Source organism: Branchiostoma floridae, chromosome 7 (genome assembly GCF_000003815.2).
Source record: "Branchiostoma floridae strain S238N-H82 chromosome 7, Bfl_VNyyK, whole genome shotgun sequence".
NCBI classification, from domain to species: Eukaryota; Metazoa; Chordata; class Leptocardii; order Amphioxiformes; family Branchiostomatidae; genus Branchiostoma; species Branchiostoma floridae.
This window is the reverse complement of record NC_049985.1, coordinates 10,480,191-10,498,028: the sequence shown is the minus strand read 5'-3', so window position 1 is coordinate 10,498,028 and position 17,838 is coordinate 10,480,191. Positions and strand designations below refer to the sequence as shown.

General features: G+C 42.0%; 2 protein-coding genes across 2 annotated transcripts in view; both read right to left on the bottom strand.

Moving 5' to 3' along the window:
* The window catches only part of LOC118418850, a 6,339-nt gene extending 3,487 nt beyond the window's left edge, over nucleotides 1-2,852 (bottom strand). The window contains exons 1-3 of the mRNA XM_035824940.1: nucleotides 2,667-2,852; nucleotides 746-1,614; nucleotides 411-594 (exon numbers count right to left, since the gene is read on the bottom strand). Coding sequence (XP_035680833.1) covers nucleotides 411-594; nucleotides 746-1,588 — 1,027 coding nt within the window. The 5' untranslated portion in view covers nucleotides 1,589-1,614; nucleotides 2,667-2,852. The remainder of the gene's footprint in view (nucleotides 1-410; nucleotides 595-745; nucleotides 1,615-2,666) is intronic.
* A 140-nt stretch (nucleotides 2,853-2,992) lies between these two features.
* LOC118418842 (FRAS1-related extracellular matrix protein 2-like) overlaps nucleotides 2,993-17,838 on the bottom strand; it is a 116,482-nt gene continuing 101,636 nt past the window's right edge. Inside the window, exons 9-26 of the mRNA XM_035824904.1 lie at nucleotides 15,261-15,410; nucleotides 14,719-14,928; nucleotides 14,013-14,210; nucleotides 13,451-13,615; nucleotides 12,838-13,020; nucleotides 12,314-12,597; nucleotides 11,596-11,854; nucleotides 10,307-10,420; nucleotides 9,848-10,034; nucleotides 9,377-9,584; nucleotides 8,740-8,932; nucleotides 8,300-8,404; nucleotides 7,812-7,939; nucleotides 7,311-7,445; nucleotides 6,826-6,952; nucleotides 6,280-6,467; nucleotides 5,710-5,856; nucleotides 2,993-5,419 (exon numbers count right to left, since the gene is read on the bottom strand). Coding sequence (XP_035680797.1) covers nucleotides 4,922-5,419; nucleotides 5,710-5,856; nucleotides 6,280-6,467; nucleotides 6,826-6,952; nucleotides 7,311-7,445; nucleotides 7,812-7,939; nucleotides 8,300-8,404; nucleotides 8,740-8,932; nucleotides 9,377-9,584; nucleotides 9,848-10,034; nucleotides 10,307-10,420; nucleotides 11,596-11,854; nucleotides 12,314-12,597; nucleotides 12,838-13,020; nucleotides 13,451-13,615; nucleotides 14,013-14,210; nucleotides 14,719-14,928; nucleotides 15,261-15,410 — 3,479 coding nt within the window. The 3' untranslated portion in view covers nucleotides 2,993-4,921. The remainder of the gene's footprint in view (nucleotides 5,420-5,709; nucleotides 5,857-6,279; nucleotides 6,468-6,825; nucleotides 6,953-7,310; nucleotides 7,446-7,811; nucleotides 7,940-8,299; nucleotides 8,405-8,739; nucleotides 8,933-9,376; nucleotides 9,585-9,847; nucleotides 10,035-10,306; nucleotides 10,421-11,595; nucleotides 11,855-12,313; nucleotides 12,598-12,837; nucleotides 13,021-13,450; nucleotides 13,616-14,012; nucleotides 14,211-14,718; nucleotides 14,929-15,260; nucleotides 15,411-17,838) is intronic.

Below are 17,838 nucleotides of genomic sequence, written 5' to 3'. Positions count from 1 at the left end.
ATTTCTCGGGTTAGTAGAACACATGATATTGGAGTTTCCTTTTACCAATCAGTAAAGTCTCACCTGCTTACGTTTCTATGCCTATCAGACATCTTCCTCAGAGCTTCGAACTGGAGTTCTGCTTCTCGCCATCGGCTATAACATTATTAGCAGTGAGAAGCAGAACTCCAGTCAGAAGCTCTGAGGAAGATGTCTGATAGGCATAGAAACGTAAACAGGTGAGACTTTACTGGTTGTGTAAAAGGAAACTCCAATATCACGTGCACTACTATTCCTTTCTCGTTTGGTGAGATGTGCGTCATTACAACAATGCAACAACAAATAAAAAACAAAATGAAGAAAACGTATCATCCAATTTTATTTTCTTTTACACTGAAATGTGTACTTAGTATGATAGTGAATTTTCTGACCGTTGGGCCCCACTGTGTCCAGCAGTTTGTGGTGATAGTAAGCCAGGATGTCATCCCTGTGGTTGTGGAAGACGTCCCAGCTCGTGTTGCAAAGGAACAGGAGAGTCAGGTCATAGGTTGGCGGCAAGTACATGGGAGCCTGCCAGTCCACCAGCGTTGCTTCGGTGGGCACGTCTCCAGTGTACTTCAGCCAAAAATCATAGGAATAATAAATTCCAATGTAAAACATTTAAAGGAAAATTTAGTTCGGAAGAAAACGCAACAAGAAATCTTGCCTATATATAACCCCTTCATACATTCAAACAAGAAAGGAACAGTGTCGTGTCATGTTTTACCTTAATCATGATGTTATTGACCCAACAGTCTGCATGGCAAAGCACGTGAAGCCTCGGATTCTTCTCCAGATTCTTGACGAGCTCGAGAAAGTCTAACTTTTCCAGACGAGCCATAAGATCTACCTGGTCAGGACAAGCTGCGGCGAATGCCTTCACAGTAGATCGATATGCGTGGGTTCCTATAATCTTCTGAGCTGCGTTGTCTGTCCAGTCGTACTTCTCGGGAAGAGGGACGCCCGAACGGAGCTCCAGACGATGGGACAGACCGTGCACCTGCGCCAAGGCCCCTGCAGCAAGCATCATCTCCTCGCGGCTCAGAGGTTGGTGATTGGGTTTTATGGAGAATCCCTGAGCCTTCAGGTTCTCCATAACCCTGACGGACACCATAGAGCTCGGATCGGTGGCGGCGAAGTAGCATTTTGGGAACAAGGAATCAGCAGGTGGGGGATTCTCGTCACCTTCATTCCCTGACTTAGATTCGCGCTCTGAGCTCGGGATTGCCACAGACAGGAGCTCTGGGACCCCCTTGGAGTAAAACTTGACTTCAAACTTCTCGAGTTTGATATGAAGGTCCCTTGGATACTCTTTTGATATTGTCAAGGGCCGCTTGAAGTCTGTCAGTTTAGCGACGAGATTGTAGCGCTGGCTTGTGCCATTCCTGGTCCCCACGGCATCAAAAGCGATGATGTCGCTCAAGAATCCCTCCCATTGGTTGATGGATCCTTTGACATCGACGTCCGTGATGGTGATGCCTGGGAGGTCCTTCTGCAGTACCTGCTGCACCCAGGAGGGGGCGATGTCGTCTGAAGACTGAGGAATGGCGATCTCGGCTGTTGTTGTCATCCTGAACTTTGGTGGTATTTCTAGAACTATCAGGGACATACAATGTTTAGATAACAATTCAAATTTGTGGAACGTATGGATGGACCTTTTGACTACATTCAAATCATGGATTTATGAGAAAGCAAGGTAGATAACGTTACAATGATTTAGATTTCTACGACCCCATACATTTGGTAACTAAGTTTTTTCTCATTACATTACAAATGATATGTAAAGACATCTCTTATTATTGTGAACTTGTTGACAATGACAGATCCCAACAATTCCACATCCCCACCCCACCCACAACTTCATAGCCTACATCAGGTCTTTCATATACTTCGGAAATAATCATGTCATAGGGAAAACGTATTTAGTGATGCCCCTTAATGCAACTTTAAAACGTTTCACTCGCCTTGTGCAAAAACAGAATCCGACCGGCCACGTATCTATTCCTTTGTATTTTTAACAGAGATACAACAAAAACATTGACCACAGTGCATTACAGATAGCATGTGTCCAAACTAAATATTCCCACGACTCTCAATCACACACCTAGTAATTCCCACAAGACAAAAAATCACCTCTATCACCAAAAAGATAGGACCTGTTTTTTTTTCTATCGTTTCTTTACGCCACAACATGGATAAACAGTGTCATTTGTAAACGTTTTTTGTAAACAGTTTGAACTTGCATACTATCATTGAACATTCAGTTTCTCTGAGAAACTCTCAATGTTAAATGACCACAAACTATATGTCTACCTGTCAGCCTGGTCATATTTTCTAGTACTCTCCCACCCCACTCCTGTAGGTCAAAAGATTCATCATATTCTACAGTGTTTTAAGTTCTGTCATATCAAGGTACTTTCTCAAAAGCAAAAACATACAAAATGACAAGTGCGTTAACCCAGGAAATTATCAAAATTTAATATGGTTTTCCGGCAATTTCGTTTTATGCACACTTACGTCAGTAATTTTGTAAAACCTTTGTCAAAACATGTGCACAAAAGCATGGTGGCCAAAACCTTAATACCTTCATCATAATGAAAACCTCAGCATCAATGTGGAAGGTAGACTGCACATTGTTAAGTCCTCACCTGATAGTTTAATTGTCAAGGCTTCTTCCTTGGAACACAAGGGTCAAAAGAGACCGTGTGATCTGTTCACAAAGATTTATTCTAGCTGTGTATGTGGGTGGATACCTCCACTTGATTACAGGGGTGGGTATGTGTCTTCTGTGCTATTTTAACATTATAGAGAATTTCTGTGCCATGTAAGGTAGTTCGATTAGCAGGATGATAGACTTTCTAAATATGCATGTACATCAACTTAGCAGTAGATAAGGCTCTTGTGGTTTAGAAGTGCTATCTATCTTGTAAGTTTTAACAAAGTACAAAAGAAACTACAGCCACAAAGAGATTGGTCAACTCCAGTACAATGTTTATTCTGTCCAGAAGAGTGAAGTACAGACTATAGGATGGAATATTGGGAAATCTGATTTGTAAAATGGTTGCAGTAAACCTTGATCTTGTGGCTGACAACTGCACCCCTCGTTGGCTCTGACTTGTTTGATTGAAGCTGTTTGTCCAAAATAAAAACAAGGAATTTCATAATCTCCAAGCAGATCCTACAATGGCATAAAATAGTACCAAACTGGCCAAGGAGTGTAGTCAGCCAAGAGGTGTCCATTTGCCATGTAGCCAAACACACTCCTAGGCCGGCTTCACTCCTCTGCCAGCTTTTGATACTACTAGTATCTTATGCTGCCGTAGGATCTGCTTGGAGATTAGAATTTCAGACATCTCTCCAAAGTTGGGTTCCTAGAATCTTCAAGTTAGACAGTGATTTCCCCTGACTTTCACACTGGCATAATGGTTCCTGTTACAGGTACCCCAAACTTGCTAACTTTTCTGTCAGCATGGGATGAGATAATAGCATTTTCTTATTAAAAATCATAACCTTATGACTTGTAAGAGAAGATCTTCAGAGAAATTTCGTGGTCCACAATGCTAATCCACAAAGGGGAAAATGTCTGAGCAGGTAGTATCAACTACCCTTCCAATGTCAGTGTACATTATATGACTATAGCACCATAGGTTTGTTGATTACAAAAGGATTCAAACATTCCTGCGCCTCAAAGGCAGCTAGTATCTATAGCGAGATCCACATAGTAGAATCTCAATCATATCTGCTGAAACATTTATCATACAAAATAAACGACACATAAACAAACAAAACTACAAAACTAGATCTAGACTTTGAGTTCAAAATAAAACACTCTGTGCAGATTTGCTACCTAAATGTGATACATCATAAGTAAGATGAGATGATTTTGCTGCTTAATAAACACTAAATCCTGCTCCCACAAAGTTGCATATCGTCCTATTCACAGTGATGTTTCTAGCTCTACATTTTTATTACTGTGGTAATATTACAGCAGCATTGATTTTATAGTACAGATGCACAGAGTGTGCAAATATTCCATTATTGAAGTCTACATTTCAAGCAAATACTACACGAATTCAATAAGCAGTATAAGATATAAAAAGTTTGGCTTGAGCATAAAAAAGCACAAGTTAATAATGACAACATTATGCTAAAATCACAATAATCATAAATCGCACTGCGATGCAGAATCTTTTAGTCATGATTTCAATTTCAGTTGACAATATTGCAAGCTTAGATTGTCCACAGCATTGACAAGTTAAAAGAAGAATGTTGCAAGTGGCCAGCTACCTGAGAATGATGTTACGTATGTGCAATCTTGTTACATATGTTGTTACATTTATGTATCAACTTCAGGTAGCCACTATCTTGCCTGTACGGTTAGAGATATAGACGTCTTAGATTTTCTTTAAAATTTACATTTTTTCTCCAAGTACATGCATGCATATGACTTCAGTCACCTGCCTGTGCATTTAACCAAGATGTATGAAAGCTGGTTGTGCTTCATTACTTGTGTTCTGAAAAATTTCGGTTTAGCTTTTGGTAACTAAACAAAGCAAAAAACATAAAGATTTAGGACCAGATGAAGATACCAGCAACTGACAACAAACCATGTTGTTACCGTGCCAGCAAGTGGCACTGTTAGTTAATTGCATGATTTGTACTTCTAGATATGTTTAGTTTGGCTGAAGGTATTATTTGCTTGCATAATGTCAACAAAAGAACTGGTATAAAACATTCAAACAAAAAAATCTAAGCATGATATTACCCACTGGTCTAGTATTGTACAATAAAAGCGGTTTAAAAATTGTTGTCCTTTACAAAAAGATACAGCAGAGAATGCTACGCAATCTAAAATTAGCTGCAACTACTATGAAACGTTCCTATATGTTTGTCTGCATTGTTATCACACCTCAGAGGCATCTGTGTTTTGGCTAGGCGTGTTATAAACCGTTGTGATTGTCTTGGTTTCTGTGCGCTTTTTCCTCCTGCGGAATGCACACACTGCAAATATACAACAAGCAAGCAGAGCTACAGCGCATATGACAGCTGCTATTGGAATGTATGGAATCATGTTTTCTTTTTCGTTGGGCGCCTTGTCGTAGTTTCCGTCTCCGGGTCCGATGTCGACCTGGTCGTCGGGTTCGTTGTACCGTCCTGTTGCGGTGAAGTTGAGGACCACGCGGTGCAGGTTGGTGCCCATCCCGTCCTTACCGATTTGCTCCACCTCTTCTGGCGGCGCAGTGCCAGAACGGCGAACGCGTGGCAGGGCATTCGAGAACTCCTCATTGGCCGCTGCGATGCTGTGCATGGTGATGCTGCGTTTCCTCAACCCTCTGTTGCGGTTCTCCTCAGAACGGACGGTGTAGATGGCATGGATGAACCACGTCCTTCCACTGGACACCTGGAGGGTAGAGGTATGATAAGGATTTCTGTGTATCATGTCAACTGTGTATCAATTGTGTGACTGCATATCAACAAGCTACATGTAGCTTGTACTGAATATTCAGCTATGGCTTTGGCAAAAAAAATGTCTAGGAATGGATAGAGCTATCCTTGTTCAGGGAGAAAAGTTGACATATGCTCTCTGATGAGGTGCTTGTCTAGAGCTTCAATAGGATCAAACAATAAGAGCTAATACTACGGGAAACAGGAAAAACAATTGTGAATTGGTTACTGTAACTAAACCCTAACCTGGAACAGTGGAGTAGCGTCTAGCCTGAATCCATCAGACCCAGCCTGGTTCGCCAGTGTTGCTGCACCAGGGTCATCAATTGCCAGAATGGCATTGAAGGGAACACTGCTCCACTCTTCTACCACTGTGTTTGGTGCTCCCTTATCCTGTGGAATGGAGGTACAACTTGTAAACCCAGTCAACACACGGGTACTAGGTGCATACATGTACTAAAATCATTCATACATATACATGTACTTGAACTGCTATTTGTTCAACAATATTCAGTGAGGATGACAGTACTACATATAAATATAGCCACTAGATCTTCAAGACTCTGGCAGTGCAAAAAAAAAGCATACTAAGTTTTTTAAGTTAGTACGAATCAGATCAGATAGTCTATGAGATCTCCATCTGACATTATCATCTCTGATGTAAATTGAATTTGTACAGATAAAATGGGTAAGTAGGGTGCTATAGGATACGTTCTTACAGAGTAAGTGAAAATGCGCCTATATCTAAGATTCACCCTAGATACCCTACCATGCAACTACAATAAATACATTCCACAATGCTGCACTTGTCCTTACCAAGACTTTCATGGTGTGCAGCAGGTTGGGTGACTCGGCCACACATCCGTACTCGCCCTCATCAGGGCTGTACTTGGGCACGTACCCCTCCCTCCCTGTACACAGGTAAACCTTCTCGATGGTCAGGAAGAAGGAGTCTCCCAGGTTCTGCACCGGGTCCACCATGATGCGACCAAACATGGTGTCACCTGGATGGGTTTAACATAGTGTTATGTATCAATCACTTGTCAATCACATACCTAACCACCACATCCCAATCACCAGTCTATTGCATGCCTAAAAACCAACCAAGAACTAGTGCAAAGGACTTGCCTGTGACCTAACTAAAAATATGGCCCTTGCACATAAAAGCATGTTCTATCTATCATCAGTTATATAATAATATTACAAGTGTCGCAAGATGTGGAGTATGAAAATCTAGTTTTGAAACAATGACAGACAAGTCAGGACATAAACCCCTGATCTTTTGGTTCAAAACCATACAGGCAAAAACTGCAACACTCAAGTCGCAAAAGGTTTCTAATGTAAGATATTTTTTGCACAAACCTGCAGCGAAAGCAGTGTCACTGCCCTGTCCAAAGCCCATGGATCCATCGGACAGCCAGAGGGAGCGTTTAGCCAGCAGGTGGAACTGTGTGTTCAGACTGAACTCTGTCGCAACAGGGTCCGACACCTGGTGGGGGTGGAGAAGGGTTTACTGAGAATAAATCAATCTTACAATAATTCACAATAATTCATCAACAACTTACATTACTTACAATGTGCAATGCTTGGTAAACTAACCTAAAGGTAGCCTAATACTAAAACATTCACATTATCATTTTGAATTTACAATGTGCATAAAATAATGTACATAAGAAGACCATATGTCCAAGTTTGTCCAAGATGACTGATTTCACAAGTCCCTTGCATGGTCATTCTAGCCAGGATCTGGTACTGTACTGAAATCACTAGACCATCAAAGTGCAACAAATCCAATCATGGCCCAGTATTGCGCTTTTAGACTAGCTTCTATAACGTAGTTCCTGTACCTGTTGGAAGCGCACGTCCATGTCGAAGGTGACAGGTTCCCGCGGTGTGCAGACAATCGGCAGACTGTAGGTCTGGTCAGTAGTGGTGGTGCAGGGAAGCAGCTTAATCTGGTATGTGCCTGAGTAGTCTCTTACCTACAGACATGATGATTAGAAAAACAATCAGTCTAGCACAGAAAACTAACAACACAATTATCAAGATTGAAACTTTACGTTAAAAATCTCACGTCTCTTCATTCAAAGCTAAAATGATTAGAAAGGGAGTGACTCTAGGTTGATAATATACCAGAATATTTTACCTGCTTTAGGAAAAAATTTACAACTACATACACACATTCAGTCAACATGTTCGAGTGAAGTCCCATTATGACGATGATAAGAATACAAAAAAACTTGAAGCCAAGGAGTCATCAGAAAATTAAACAAGTGCAGCATTTTTGCTAGTCTTCATTTCTTGTTGTGGTGTGTATCTAATGTCATAGAGAACAACATTTGACGTACAGCATAGTCGGAGGTGAACTCCCACTCCTGGTTGGGTTGGTTGAAGGTCGTCTCGCTGCGGATATTTTCCAAGGTGAACGTCAAACGATCGTTCTCTCCAGACATCACCATAGATGTTAAAGGTGTTCCTATATCGCAGAAGGGAAATAATTTTGTTTAACAGAGCAACTGGCACTAAAACAGTAGGCTATGACAAGGCAATGGGAAAGGTTCTCTCCTTGGTGCTGAAATGGTAATCCACTATTCGCTACTCCTATTTACTGTTAGCTTGAAAGTACAGCATAAGCGCAAGGCACAATATCACAAGGAAAACCTTACAGAAAATCCTACCAAATATGGCCATGCTTGGAAAGAGACCACTTAAAAGAAAAGGAAGGTCAATAAGGAAGGAATAATGCCAGGGACTGCCAAAATGTGGCCAATACAGGAAAGGTGGTCTCTCTATCTTAACAAGAGTTATTTTACACATTTCACATTCAGTTCCCTACCTTGATGATCCAAGACAAACTGTCCTCTGAACCTGGCCTCTGTCCTGAAGTTCACAACCAAACGCCCGTCCTCACGGATACGCATGCCAGTTGGGTACAAGTAACCTGGAGAGGAAGGGGGATGTTAAACAGAGCATCAAGTACCACACATCATTCACTTTTTATACTTCTACACAAAAAAATGTAAGTTGAACCTACTGTGAAGAGAAAGGTCAGTTCCACTACAAGTAAACATTAGAACAAGCAGCACTCTTTCAACTTTCCTAATTCTATTGTGTGCTTGGAGAAATCTCACAAATATACAAAAATGTATACGGCGGTAACTGTCATGTTGTGTATCTTATAACCTTGATGTCTGAGCTTTATCAACCTTCCAAATATATGTTTTTGTACTTAAATTGAGAGAGAGAGGTCACAAAGAGTAAGACTCAAGACCCTACCTTGTAGCTGCGCCTCTGGAGGTGCACTAATGCCGTCCTGCCACAAGATGGCAGTGTCGTACACAAAGGTGAGTCTGAGCTGGGACTGCAGGTCAAAGTGCTGCCAGCCGCCCACCGCCGCCGGGGAGTGGAAGATGTAGGACACATACAGGGGCACACGGAGGGTCACGTAGGACTGCACCAGATTCAGTACCTGGAGGGAAAGCATACAAACACTTTAAACATCAAATATCAGCAATCTCTGCACCATAGCACACATTATCTACAGGAGAGGCTGTTTAACCAACAAGCAACTATACGGCCTCCTCCCAGCCATTCCATCTGTGGTGAGGCAGCGCCGGCTCGCCCTGGCAGGGCATGTGGTTCAACAAGCCTGCAGGGAGACTAATGGACTGGTCACCAGATGGAAGGCGCAGAGTGGGTTGACCAAACATAAAGTTAAAGACAATGATAGAAAGAGACATTGGACTGTCAGGGTCTGCTTTAATGTCTGCCATTCATGACAGGTCATACTGGAAAGACTCTATCCAGTGTGCCTCACCGGTGAAAGAACCGGCTGCGTGATGATGAAGATGATGATATACAGTACAGTACGGCAACGGCATAAACAGGCAACAGCAAGCAATGTTTCTCTCACCTGTCCATCGGTTCCGATCTGTCCGCCACAGTCTGTCAGCAGCTCTGACATGTCGTAGTACGACACAAACTCCCACAGACAGGACTCCAGGTCCAGGTTACGGTAGAAGCGCAGGGCCCTCTCCCCACGCAGGTCGGAGCTGTACTGGTACGGCTGCGTCTCACCGACGATGTTCGCATTCTTCGTCTCGTCAGTGACGAAACCATATCTGAAAGAAAAAGCAGAAATTGGAGTCAAGATCTGTGCTGCAGCATCTCTCATTGTTTTTCCACATACCGGTATCGTGGATGTGTTGCATGTGCGCAAAGAACAAGCTGTGTTCTTGTCGAGGCTCCTGTCTTGGTTTGTTCCCGTTCCAGTGTATTGTGTAACAAGTATCATACACAACAAGGATACATATATACAGTACACATGTGATCATCATATCATGCAAGAGATCAGATAATAGCATCACACAGATGTCTGCATTACCTTGTGTCCACCTCATCATAGTCCAGCAGGTTGGAGCACTTGTGCAGCCCAATGCGCGTGCCGTCCTGACTCAGAGTGATCTCAAAGTTGGCTAGCTCCTGAGTGGAGATGACCGGCAGCATGCCGTCGATGTGGGGCATGGTGACGGACAGCTTGATCAGGTTAGGGTGGTCAGGGTCCTCTGCTCCTGGGTAGAGAGATAGCAACACAAATTGAGGACTCCTTTCTTTTACATTTTGGAACTGCAAAAATTATATGGTAACCTGCTTTAATATGCGGCAGAATGTATTTTAAGTGTAGGACTACAGGAAGAATAGCTAGCAGAAATGTCAAGCTAATTGTGGATCCCAATAAAGTCAAAATCAAAGTCAAAGCAGACCAGTTTTGTATGTTAATTACAGCCTGTGTCAGACTAGATTGATCTACTCACACCCTACTCTTTGTAAGTATGATGTTTACCTGTGTATCTCATCTTGGCAGTGAAAGGATCAGCCCCGATGGTTCCAGCCACTCTCTGCTGACACAGACCCTCTGTCCTGCTGATGGTCACAGGCTCACTTGTGGACTCCAGACCTGGGACAGGCAATGGTACACGTTTTACCAGGAAAACACTTAGCTGACATCAAGTCTGCCTCACAAGTTTGACACTGTGTCTAGAATAGACCTTATTTGTCCATATTCATGTATTTTGATATCAAAATGACATACATGTACATTGTATAGTTATGCATTGGCATATCTCTGGGAGGACAAAAAAATCTGCTCAGGTAACTTAAGGCATGTGACACGCATGTAGCTATGTTAAAACGCTTAAATCCTCATAACTTTTTGTCGCGTAGTCGTATCAAGATGAAACTTCACACAATGCTTGAACAGTTTAAAATGTACTAGACACTGGTGGATTTTCATGTGAATGACCTCCAGTGAAAATACTTTTGAACAAAAACAAAATAGCCGCGGACAGTTTTAACAAACAAGTGCTAATACATCAAAATACACTAAATTTGTTAGCAATAATGCTGTTTTGACCGAGGCTGAAGCCCATAAATGTGGCTATGCAAGATGCTTCGCGAAGCTTAGGGCCGTTGTCAATCAAAGCTGTCGTTTTCCCGCCATTTTACATCGAACACGGTTCGGGCGGTACCATTATGAGGCTTCCGCGGGGGCCTTGTATTCTTAATCGCATCGAATTATTTCAATATTTGATAAATACTTCATCAATACCTAATACGGTTAGCACTTAGGCGTCTTTCCAAAAGTAGTTAGTGTGCCCCATACATAGTGAGTTCCTGTTTTCGCAATGTAACGTTACATTATGACATTGGACCGTTCTGAAAACTTGGCGGTCCCGCAGGTCACCTACGGTCACGGAGTGGTTCGAAATTCACGTTCGGTTCCATCGCCCTGGTAACCTTGCGGAGCCACGCCCTTTTTTACTCCCCACGGAGCTCCATCGAATCACAGGCCTTAAGTTACCCGAGTGTTTGCTGCACTAAAACCAAAAACTCAGGTTACAGCAAAATCATGTTTGAAAATAACATGTCTTGATACACAAAAACTGCAAAGTTACCAATGCTACACCAAAGGAGTTGTATGTCACGACAATATTGAGACAGTATTGAAAGTGCTCTGAGTGTAGACACACAAAAGAATGAGTGGAATAACAACAGATGTCAGCTTTTTACTTGTTTTTAATGTGTGTTCAGCCACACACCCCTCCCCTCTGAGAAACTGAGTGTTATACATACCTGGATCTCCATCACCGTTCACTGCTCGAGCCACACACTGCACACGGCTGTTAGGTCCAAAATAGATGCTGTCTAAGGTGATTTCCCGTGTGCTAGTGAAGTATGTGGTGGAGTCCACATCTCTCAGCCGATTGGTCACTCCGTCCTGGCCGCTTGGAGCCGACACTCGCCAACGGTACCTCGTCAGGGTTTCGTTGATGTTCTCCGTGGTGCAGAGAGATCCGGTCTTGTCATAATCAGTAAACTTGGGATTGCAGGCCTGAAGGGTGGAGGAATGGACAATGTTATCTCTGTCTACAAATAAGGATCAAAGTAAAATAACAGTAGTATGAAAGGTCCAAGAAGATAGACTATTTCAAAAGAAGAAAACATGGATAAGTGTGATAATTCCAGTTTTCACAAGAATCAAATAGTGCATTGATAGGAATTTTTGTACAACTAATAATGTAACCACGAGCAAGATATGAATGTCAGTAGTTTTAGTCATCAAGTGCACTGAAAGAATTAACTTCAACCTTTCAACACATTTACATTCGACTGAGAAGGGATACAGAATGGGAAATTTACTGCTGGACAGGAACTCTTGAGCAGCCACAGTGGTTTGGGTGGCAGGGAAGGAGTGGCACACGACAGAAGTCAAGCATTCCATTAAAACACTGTAAGCTATGTGCACTCTGAGAATGAACATATAAAAGTAAACACTGCAGTGATTACTCACAGTAACACAAACAACAGGGTAGCCTGCTGGCGGTTTGTCGCGAGCGTCAGCCATGTCGTCATAGTCCATGAGCGACACGACCTGCGGAGGCAATGGGAAGGTCACGTCCGCCATCCTGTTCATCTCCTCGATGTAGATGATGGCTTTCTTGTCCCGCGTCTCGGCGACCATGTTCCTGTCGTTCTTTAGAAGGACCGTGAACGACTCTCTCATTTCACGCTCGCCGTCGTACAGGACTTCTACCTCCACTATTCTCTTAGTCACATTCTTCCCAAACTTCACCTCTGTAAGGAAAGGTATGAACCAAGTCAGTAAGTCTTAAAACCTTGCTAAGCATAAGGGGAAAACTTTCACTAGTATTGGCCCTGTATACATGTTTCTGTGTTTATGAAACTTACTTGTGAAACAGCTATATATAAAACTACGCCTACAATGCACTGTACTGTATGGTATTTGTTTTGATGCTGTACTTTGTCTCATTCATCTACTTATTTGAAATTATCATACGTAAACAATGTATGTACCCATAGACAGTGGCAGGTAGTCCAGGCCAGACTTGGCAGACCCATCCTTGGTGTGTACTCGAACGATGGAGGTTTTGGAGGTGTCTCCTGTACGGATGACTGGGATCTCCACGATGGCAAACTCATCGTCAAACTTGGGCTCGTTCACTGTGAACTTCACCTGCCCCAGCCGGATGATTGGTTCTGAGGGGTACAAGTAAAAAAATCGAGGATGAGAAAAATATTATATTCCATGTGCAAAAAAGGATGATCATCGTTTCTGGCTTGACAATTTTGTTAGATAAACTGACACTAAAACAGTAGGCTATGACAAGGCAATGGCAAAGGTTCTCTCCTTGGTGCTGAAATGTTAATCCACTATTCACCACTTCTATTTACTGCTAGTTTGAAAGTGCTGCAAAAGCACAAGGCAAACGATTACAATGAAAACCTTACAAAAAAAATCCTAACAAATATGGCCATGCTTGGTAAGAGATCAGTTAAAAGAAAGAAAGGTCAATAGGCCAGGGACTGTCAAAAAGTGACCAAATAGAGGAATCTAGTCTCTATCTTAACAAGAGTTATTTACACACATATATAAAGTGGCATTATAGGTCTATGTGGCTATACTTACTATCTTCTTCATCATGGACCTTGATGAGGGTTTCGTTCTGTGCCCCGATGGAGGCTGCGAGGGCGGAGTCGCTGGATGGGGAGCCCAGGACCAGGCGGAACTGCTCCTCCTCCTCATAGTCTGTGTCATTCACCAGGACAACCACACACGGCTTCTCCTTCTCACCTAAAGGGGAACATGTGGATTAGTACAGTTAGTCACCAGAATGAGTGATGGACAGAAGCTACAACAAAACATGCAAAAGAATTTACTGATCTACAAAATGTATATCTGTAACGATAACATCCAAGAATGTGCTTCAATGAGGCTTGTAAAACAACTTTATAGCGCTAATAGATTATCTTCAAGTACATGTAAACGTAAAGCATCTTTAGTTAGCAGCCAGACTCAATTGCATGACACATTACAACAATTCAACCTGTTATTCACATATTACAAACTTTAAAATCAATCAAGCATGAAGATGACATAATAATTGTAAAAAATACACAATGATAGGTTTATTTGCTGAACACACAATTCCAGTAGCAAATTTTCCGATGGCTGAATATATACTACTCACCAGCCTCGAACGTGATGATGGAGGCATCAGTGTTTGGTCGCTCGTCATAGTCCATCATGACCTGTGCAGTGTGCTGCCGGGTGTAACACCTGACTGTGGAGGCGTGGCTCACGTCACCTGTCCTCACCACCATCACCGTCACCTTCCCATCACTCTCCTCTGCATCGTACTCAGGCTTAGCAAAGGACATCATCGGCACTGGGCAGGAGGGCAATGTGTGAAATATTGTTAACGATTTTCTGTTTAGGAACACACTTGCAAAACTGAGGTTAGAGCACTGCAGTCTGCCTGTTGAGATGTTGATCACAGCTACATATTGTTAGAACTAAAGGAATTATGGAATTTCTTGATCTGATGCCAATCATTGTTTGATACAAACACAAAACCAAATACATGTAAAACCAAAACCATAAAAGCACAGCAAATATTACAATAGCATTTTTCTCTTCAGAGGGAAGAACAACTATCATACTTCTTTCTTCTTCTTTTCTATTCGTTGTTTGATTATACTGCTACTGGAGACCCTGGCAGCAGTCGGCCAGTCTTCAGTCGGCCAGTCTTCACACCACGCTTCCATGCAGCTCTGTCCAGTGGGTCGACCCCCGTTGGACCGCACGCCTTCATGTCCTTCCTAACACACTCCAGCCAAGTTTTTCTCAGTCTACCACAACCCCTGTCATATGAAACATATGAAACAAATACTTACAGTCCGACACAGAGTCATTGATGACCACAGTTGTCCTGCTGGGCTCTCCGAGCGCAGCGTTCATGGGCATCCTCAGCACCAGGTCAAAGGTCTCCGGCCCCTCCAGCACCGGCTGTCCCAGGTCGTCCAGGATGGTGATCCGGACGGTCTGCATGGTCACTCCAGGGGGGAAGTCCAGGTTCTTACTGATGCCGACATAGTCCTGACCAGCTGTGAGGACAGATATCAACATATTGATATTTATCCTACAAGGAAATACTGTAGAACTAACACTGCTACAGTATCAATGGCTCATCCATGTACTGGTCAATGTATTTGCATGATAGCTCTGGGTGGGAAGTCCAGGTGCCTACATAGTCCTGACTAGCTATGCTACAAGCAGATATGACACTACCACATATAGTAACAGTGGCTCATCTATGTACTACATGTATCTACATGATCATAAACAAAATTATACAAGATCTCAAAGCTTAATAATTGAAACTGCAAAGCCCCCCCCCCCCAAAACAAGAATTGAGGATATGTGTAAAAACTCTTACATTCAGCAGACTGCTGGCTGGTCTTGCGTGAGCGGACGGTAACGGAGGCAGTCTTGGTGAGGTCGGTACCTGTCCTCCACACCTGCACCTCCACATACCCATCACTCTCATCCACACGGTACTCCTCCTCACTGAAGTAGAACACAGGCTCTGTGGAGACAAGGAAATTTTAATTAAAAAAAGGATTTGCCAGAAAAAAAAGGGAGAAAACATGTTACAAGATGATTTAGACCTCTATAATTATAAAAATAATTAATTAAATACAATTCTAAAATTCACAACTACAGAAAAATATTTTCTTCAATATTATGTAACTATCTCCTAACATAAGGATTCCCCAGATGAAAGCATGTTCTGTCTACAGATCAAAGTTCCCTCTGCAATCCTAATGTGCTAATTACAGTACAGATTACCTAATTGGGTAAAATTTTGAACAACAAACAGACAAAAACTATTATGGCATGGTGGACAAATTGACATGTCCCCACACTGCTTGTTTTGTAGCCACACTGGGTTTAATCAAAAGTCAATTCCAGTGTCAAGTCTCCTGCCAGGGGAGGAAGTACGGCAGACATTAGAATGTCAAAGGTCACCATCAAAAATGTGTATGAACTTGATACTGGAGGTAGATCTCTATTACTTAACTTTATTTAGCCAAAAGTGAACTAAAAGTGTCCCTTAGTTTTAATGTCATAACCCAGTGGGGTTATACTCTGTAAAGGACAACGTTGCTTTTGATTCAGGAAGGAATTGAGAATTTGGAAGATCTAGTAAAATTTTTATGTCAAAAGACAGAAATACAATGTAGCGAGAATCATGTTCTTTCAGTACAGTAAAGTCAGCAACACTTTCAAATGTAAGGCAACTTTCAGTTTTAAACTTCCCCAAAGGTTCTATCACTTGCTTTTTATCTGGCAATTGTACAAAATTCAATTATATACCAATCATATAACTCCTTTACATATTTTTCACTTCAACATTTTCAATTTGCATTTCTCTCATGCCTTCTGGTAAAACCATTCTCTCTGGATTATAGGTTCCATCATGTATATTATCTAAGGCAGGAGTACCAACACTCCTTCAGAATTCTTTTACTACATCCTTTTTCTAATGGCTTCGATCTATCTCTCCTGCTTTCTTGTAAAGTTCCTGTCACATCGTTGAATTATTTCTGACTGATTTATGCGACAGTAGTTAGCCTCCTGGGGTGAAGTTCAAAGCTGTGAAATTAGCAACATATCTGTGTGTCCAGGGGCATGTCAAGGGTCAGCTCAAAAATGTTACAGGCTGCCTGATATACCCATGGGTTAATAAATTCTGCTTTAGCCAAATGTCAAAGAGGTCACCCTAAAAATGTCTGAGCCTGAGTGAAGGCCAGTAGGGTTAATGTGTCAAACATGTCATATACTTTACTTTTCTATATTAGTATAACTTTGAAAGAGTTCAAAACCAAGGAGATCCTATCAAACTTTGTATTTTGCAATATGAACTATTGCTACCTGCAATGTCCATCCAAATTACTAGAGGTCCTTTTTGACCAACAACACACTTCAAGAGCACAACATTTCATTTAACAGTCTTTATTGACAGGTTAGTTATGTTATGCATACTACCAACCACAATGATCATTTACCCACAATGTTAAAAGCAAATACACATGCATAACATGCACATTATCATCCATATGGAATCTTATTTTGGGTATGTAAGATTCACACACAACTGGTATGTGAACAGGTAGAACTCCACATTCTCCTTTTGTTTACGGTTAAAAAGGAACAGCTAGTCTTTTATTAATGTAACATTTCCAAATGGCCATGGCCTCTTGCCCTTGTGCAAATATCTTTGTGTATGTTCCACCTAACCTTAATTTCTCCTTTCCTGTATCAACTCCTTTAGTCCATTCTGTCTGTCATAATGTTTGCTTATTCACTCTGACTATAGTGTAACAGCCAGGCAATATGAAGTATTTACTATTTGCTTTTAATCCATCAAAGTCACTGTAACAAGTCACTATTTTGCTTCTAAGCCAAGGACGTCTTTCCCTCCAATTGTTACCTGGTAAACCTGCATTCATGTCATCACTCAACAGGTGGCCCCCTGGCCAGCAGGTGTGCCTTAACAGTCACACCTGTCCGTGTTTACCTGCCTACTCTGATACATTGTAACAAACCGAGGAGGAAACATTGATACAACATAATCAAACAGGACCGGCCAAAGGCCCTGCCCATGCCAGCAGGCACAATACCTCCCAGAACTCAGTGCAGATAATTCCCACCATGATACGAATTCCTCAACCAAAATCAACTCCTCTGTATTTCATTAGTGAAATATAAAACCTATTCCTGAGCAATTACATAATGTTTGTACATGAAGTGTGCATTACAATCACTACTACTTCTTTTCAAGTAGCTAAATTGTAGCTGCTTTTGATCTTCTCAAAGCCACAATCGTAAACACAAAGCGTTGAGTGACCAGTCTACAGATCCTGTGGAGTAATTGCTGCAGTACTTCTCATGTTCAAATGATGACGCTGCACTGGTTGTTACTGCCTTGTCTGGTTTGACAAAGGTTTGAG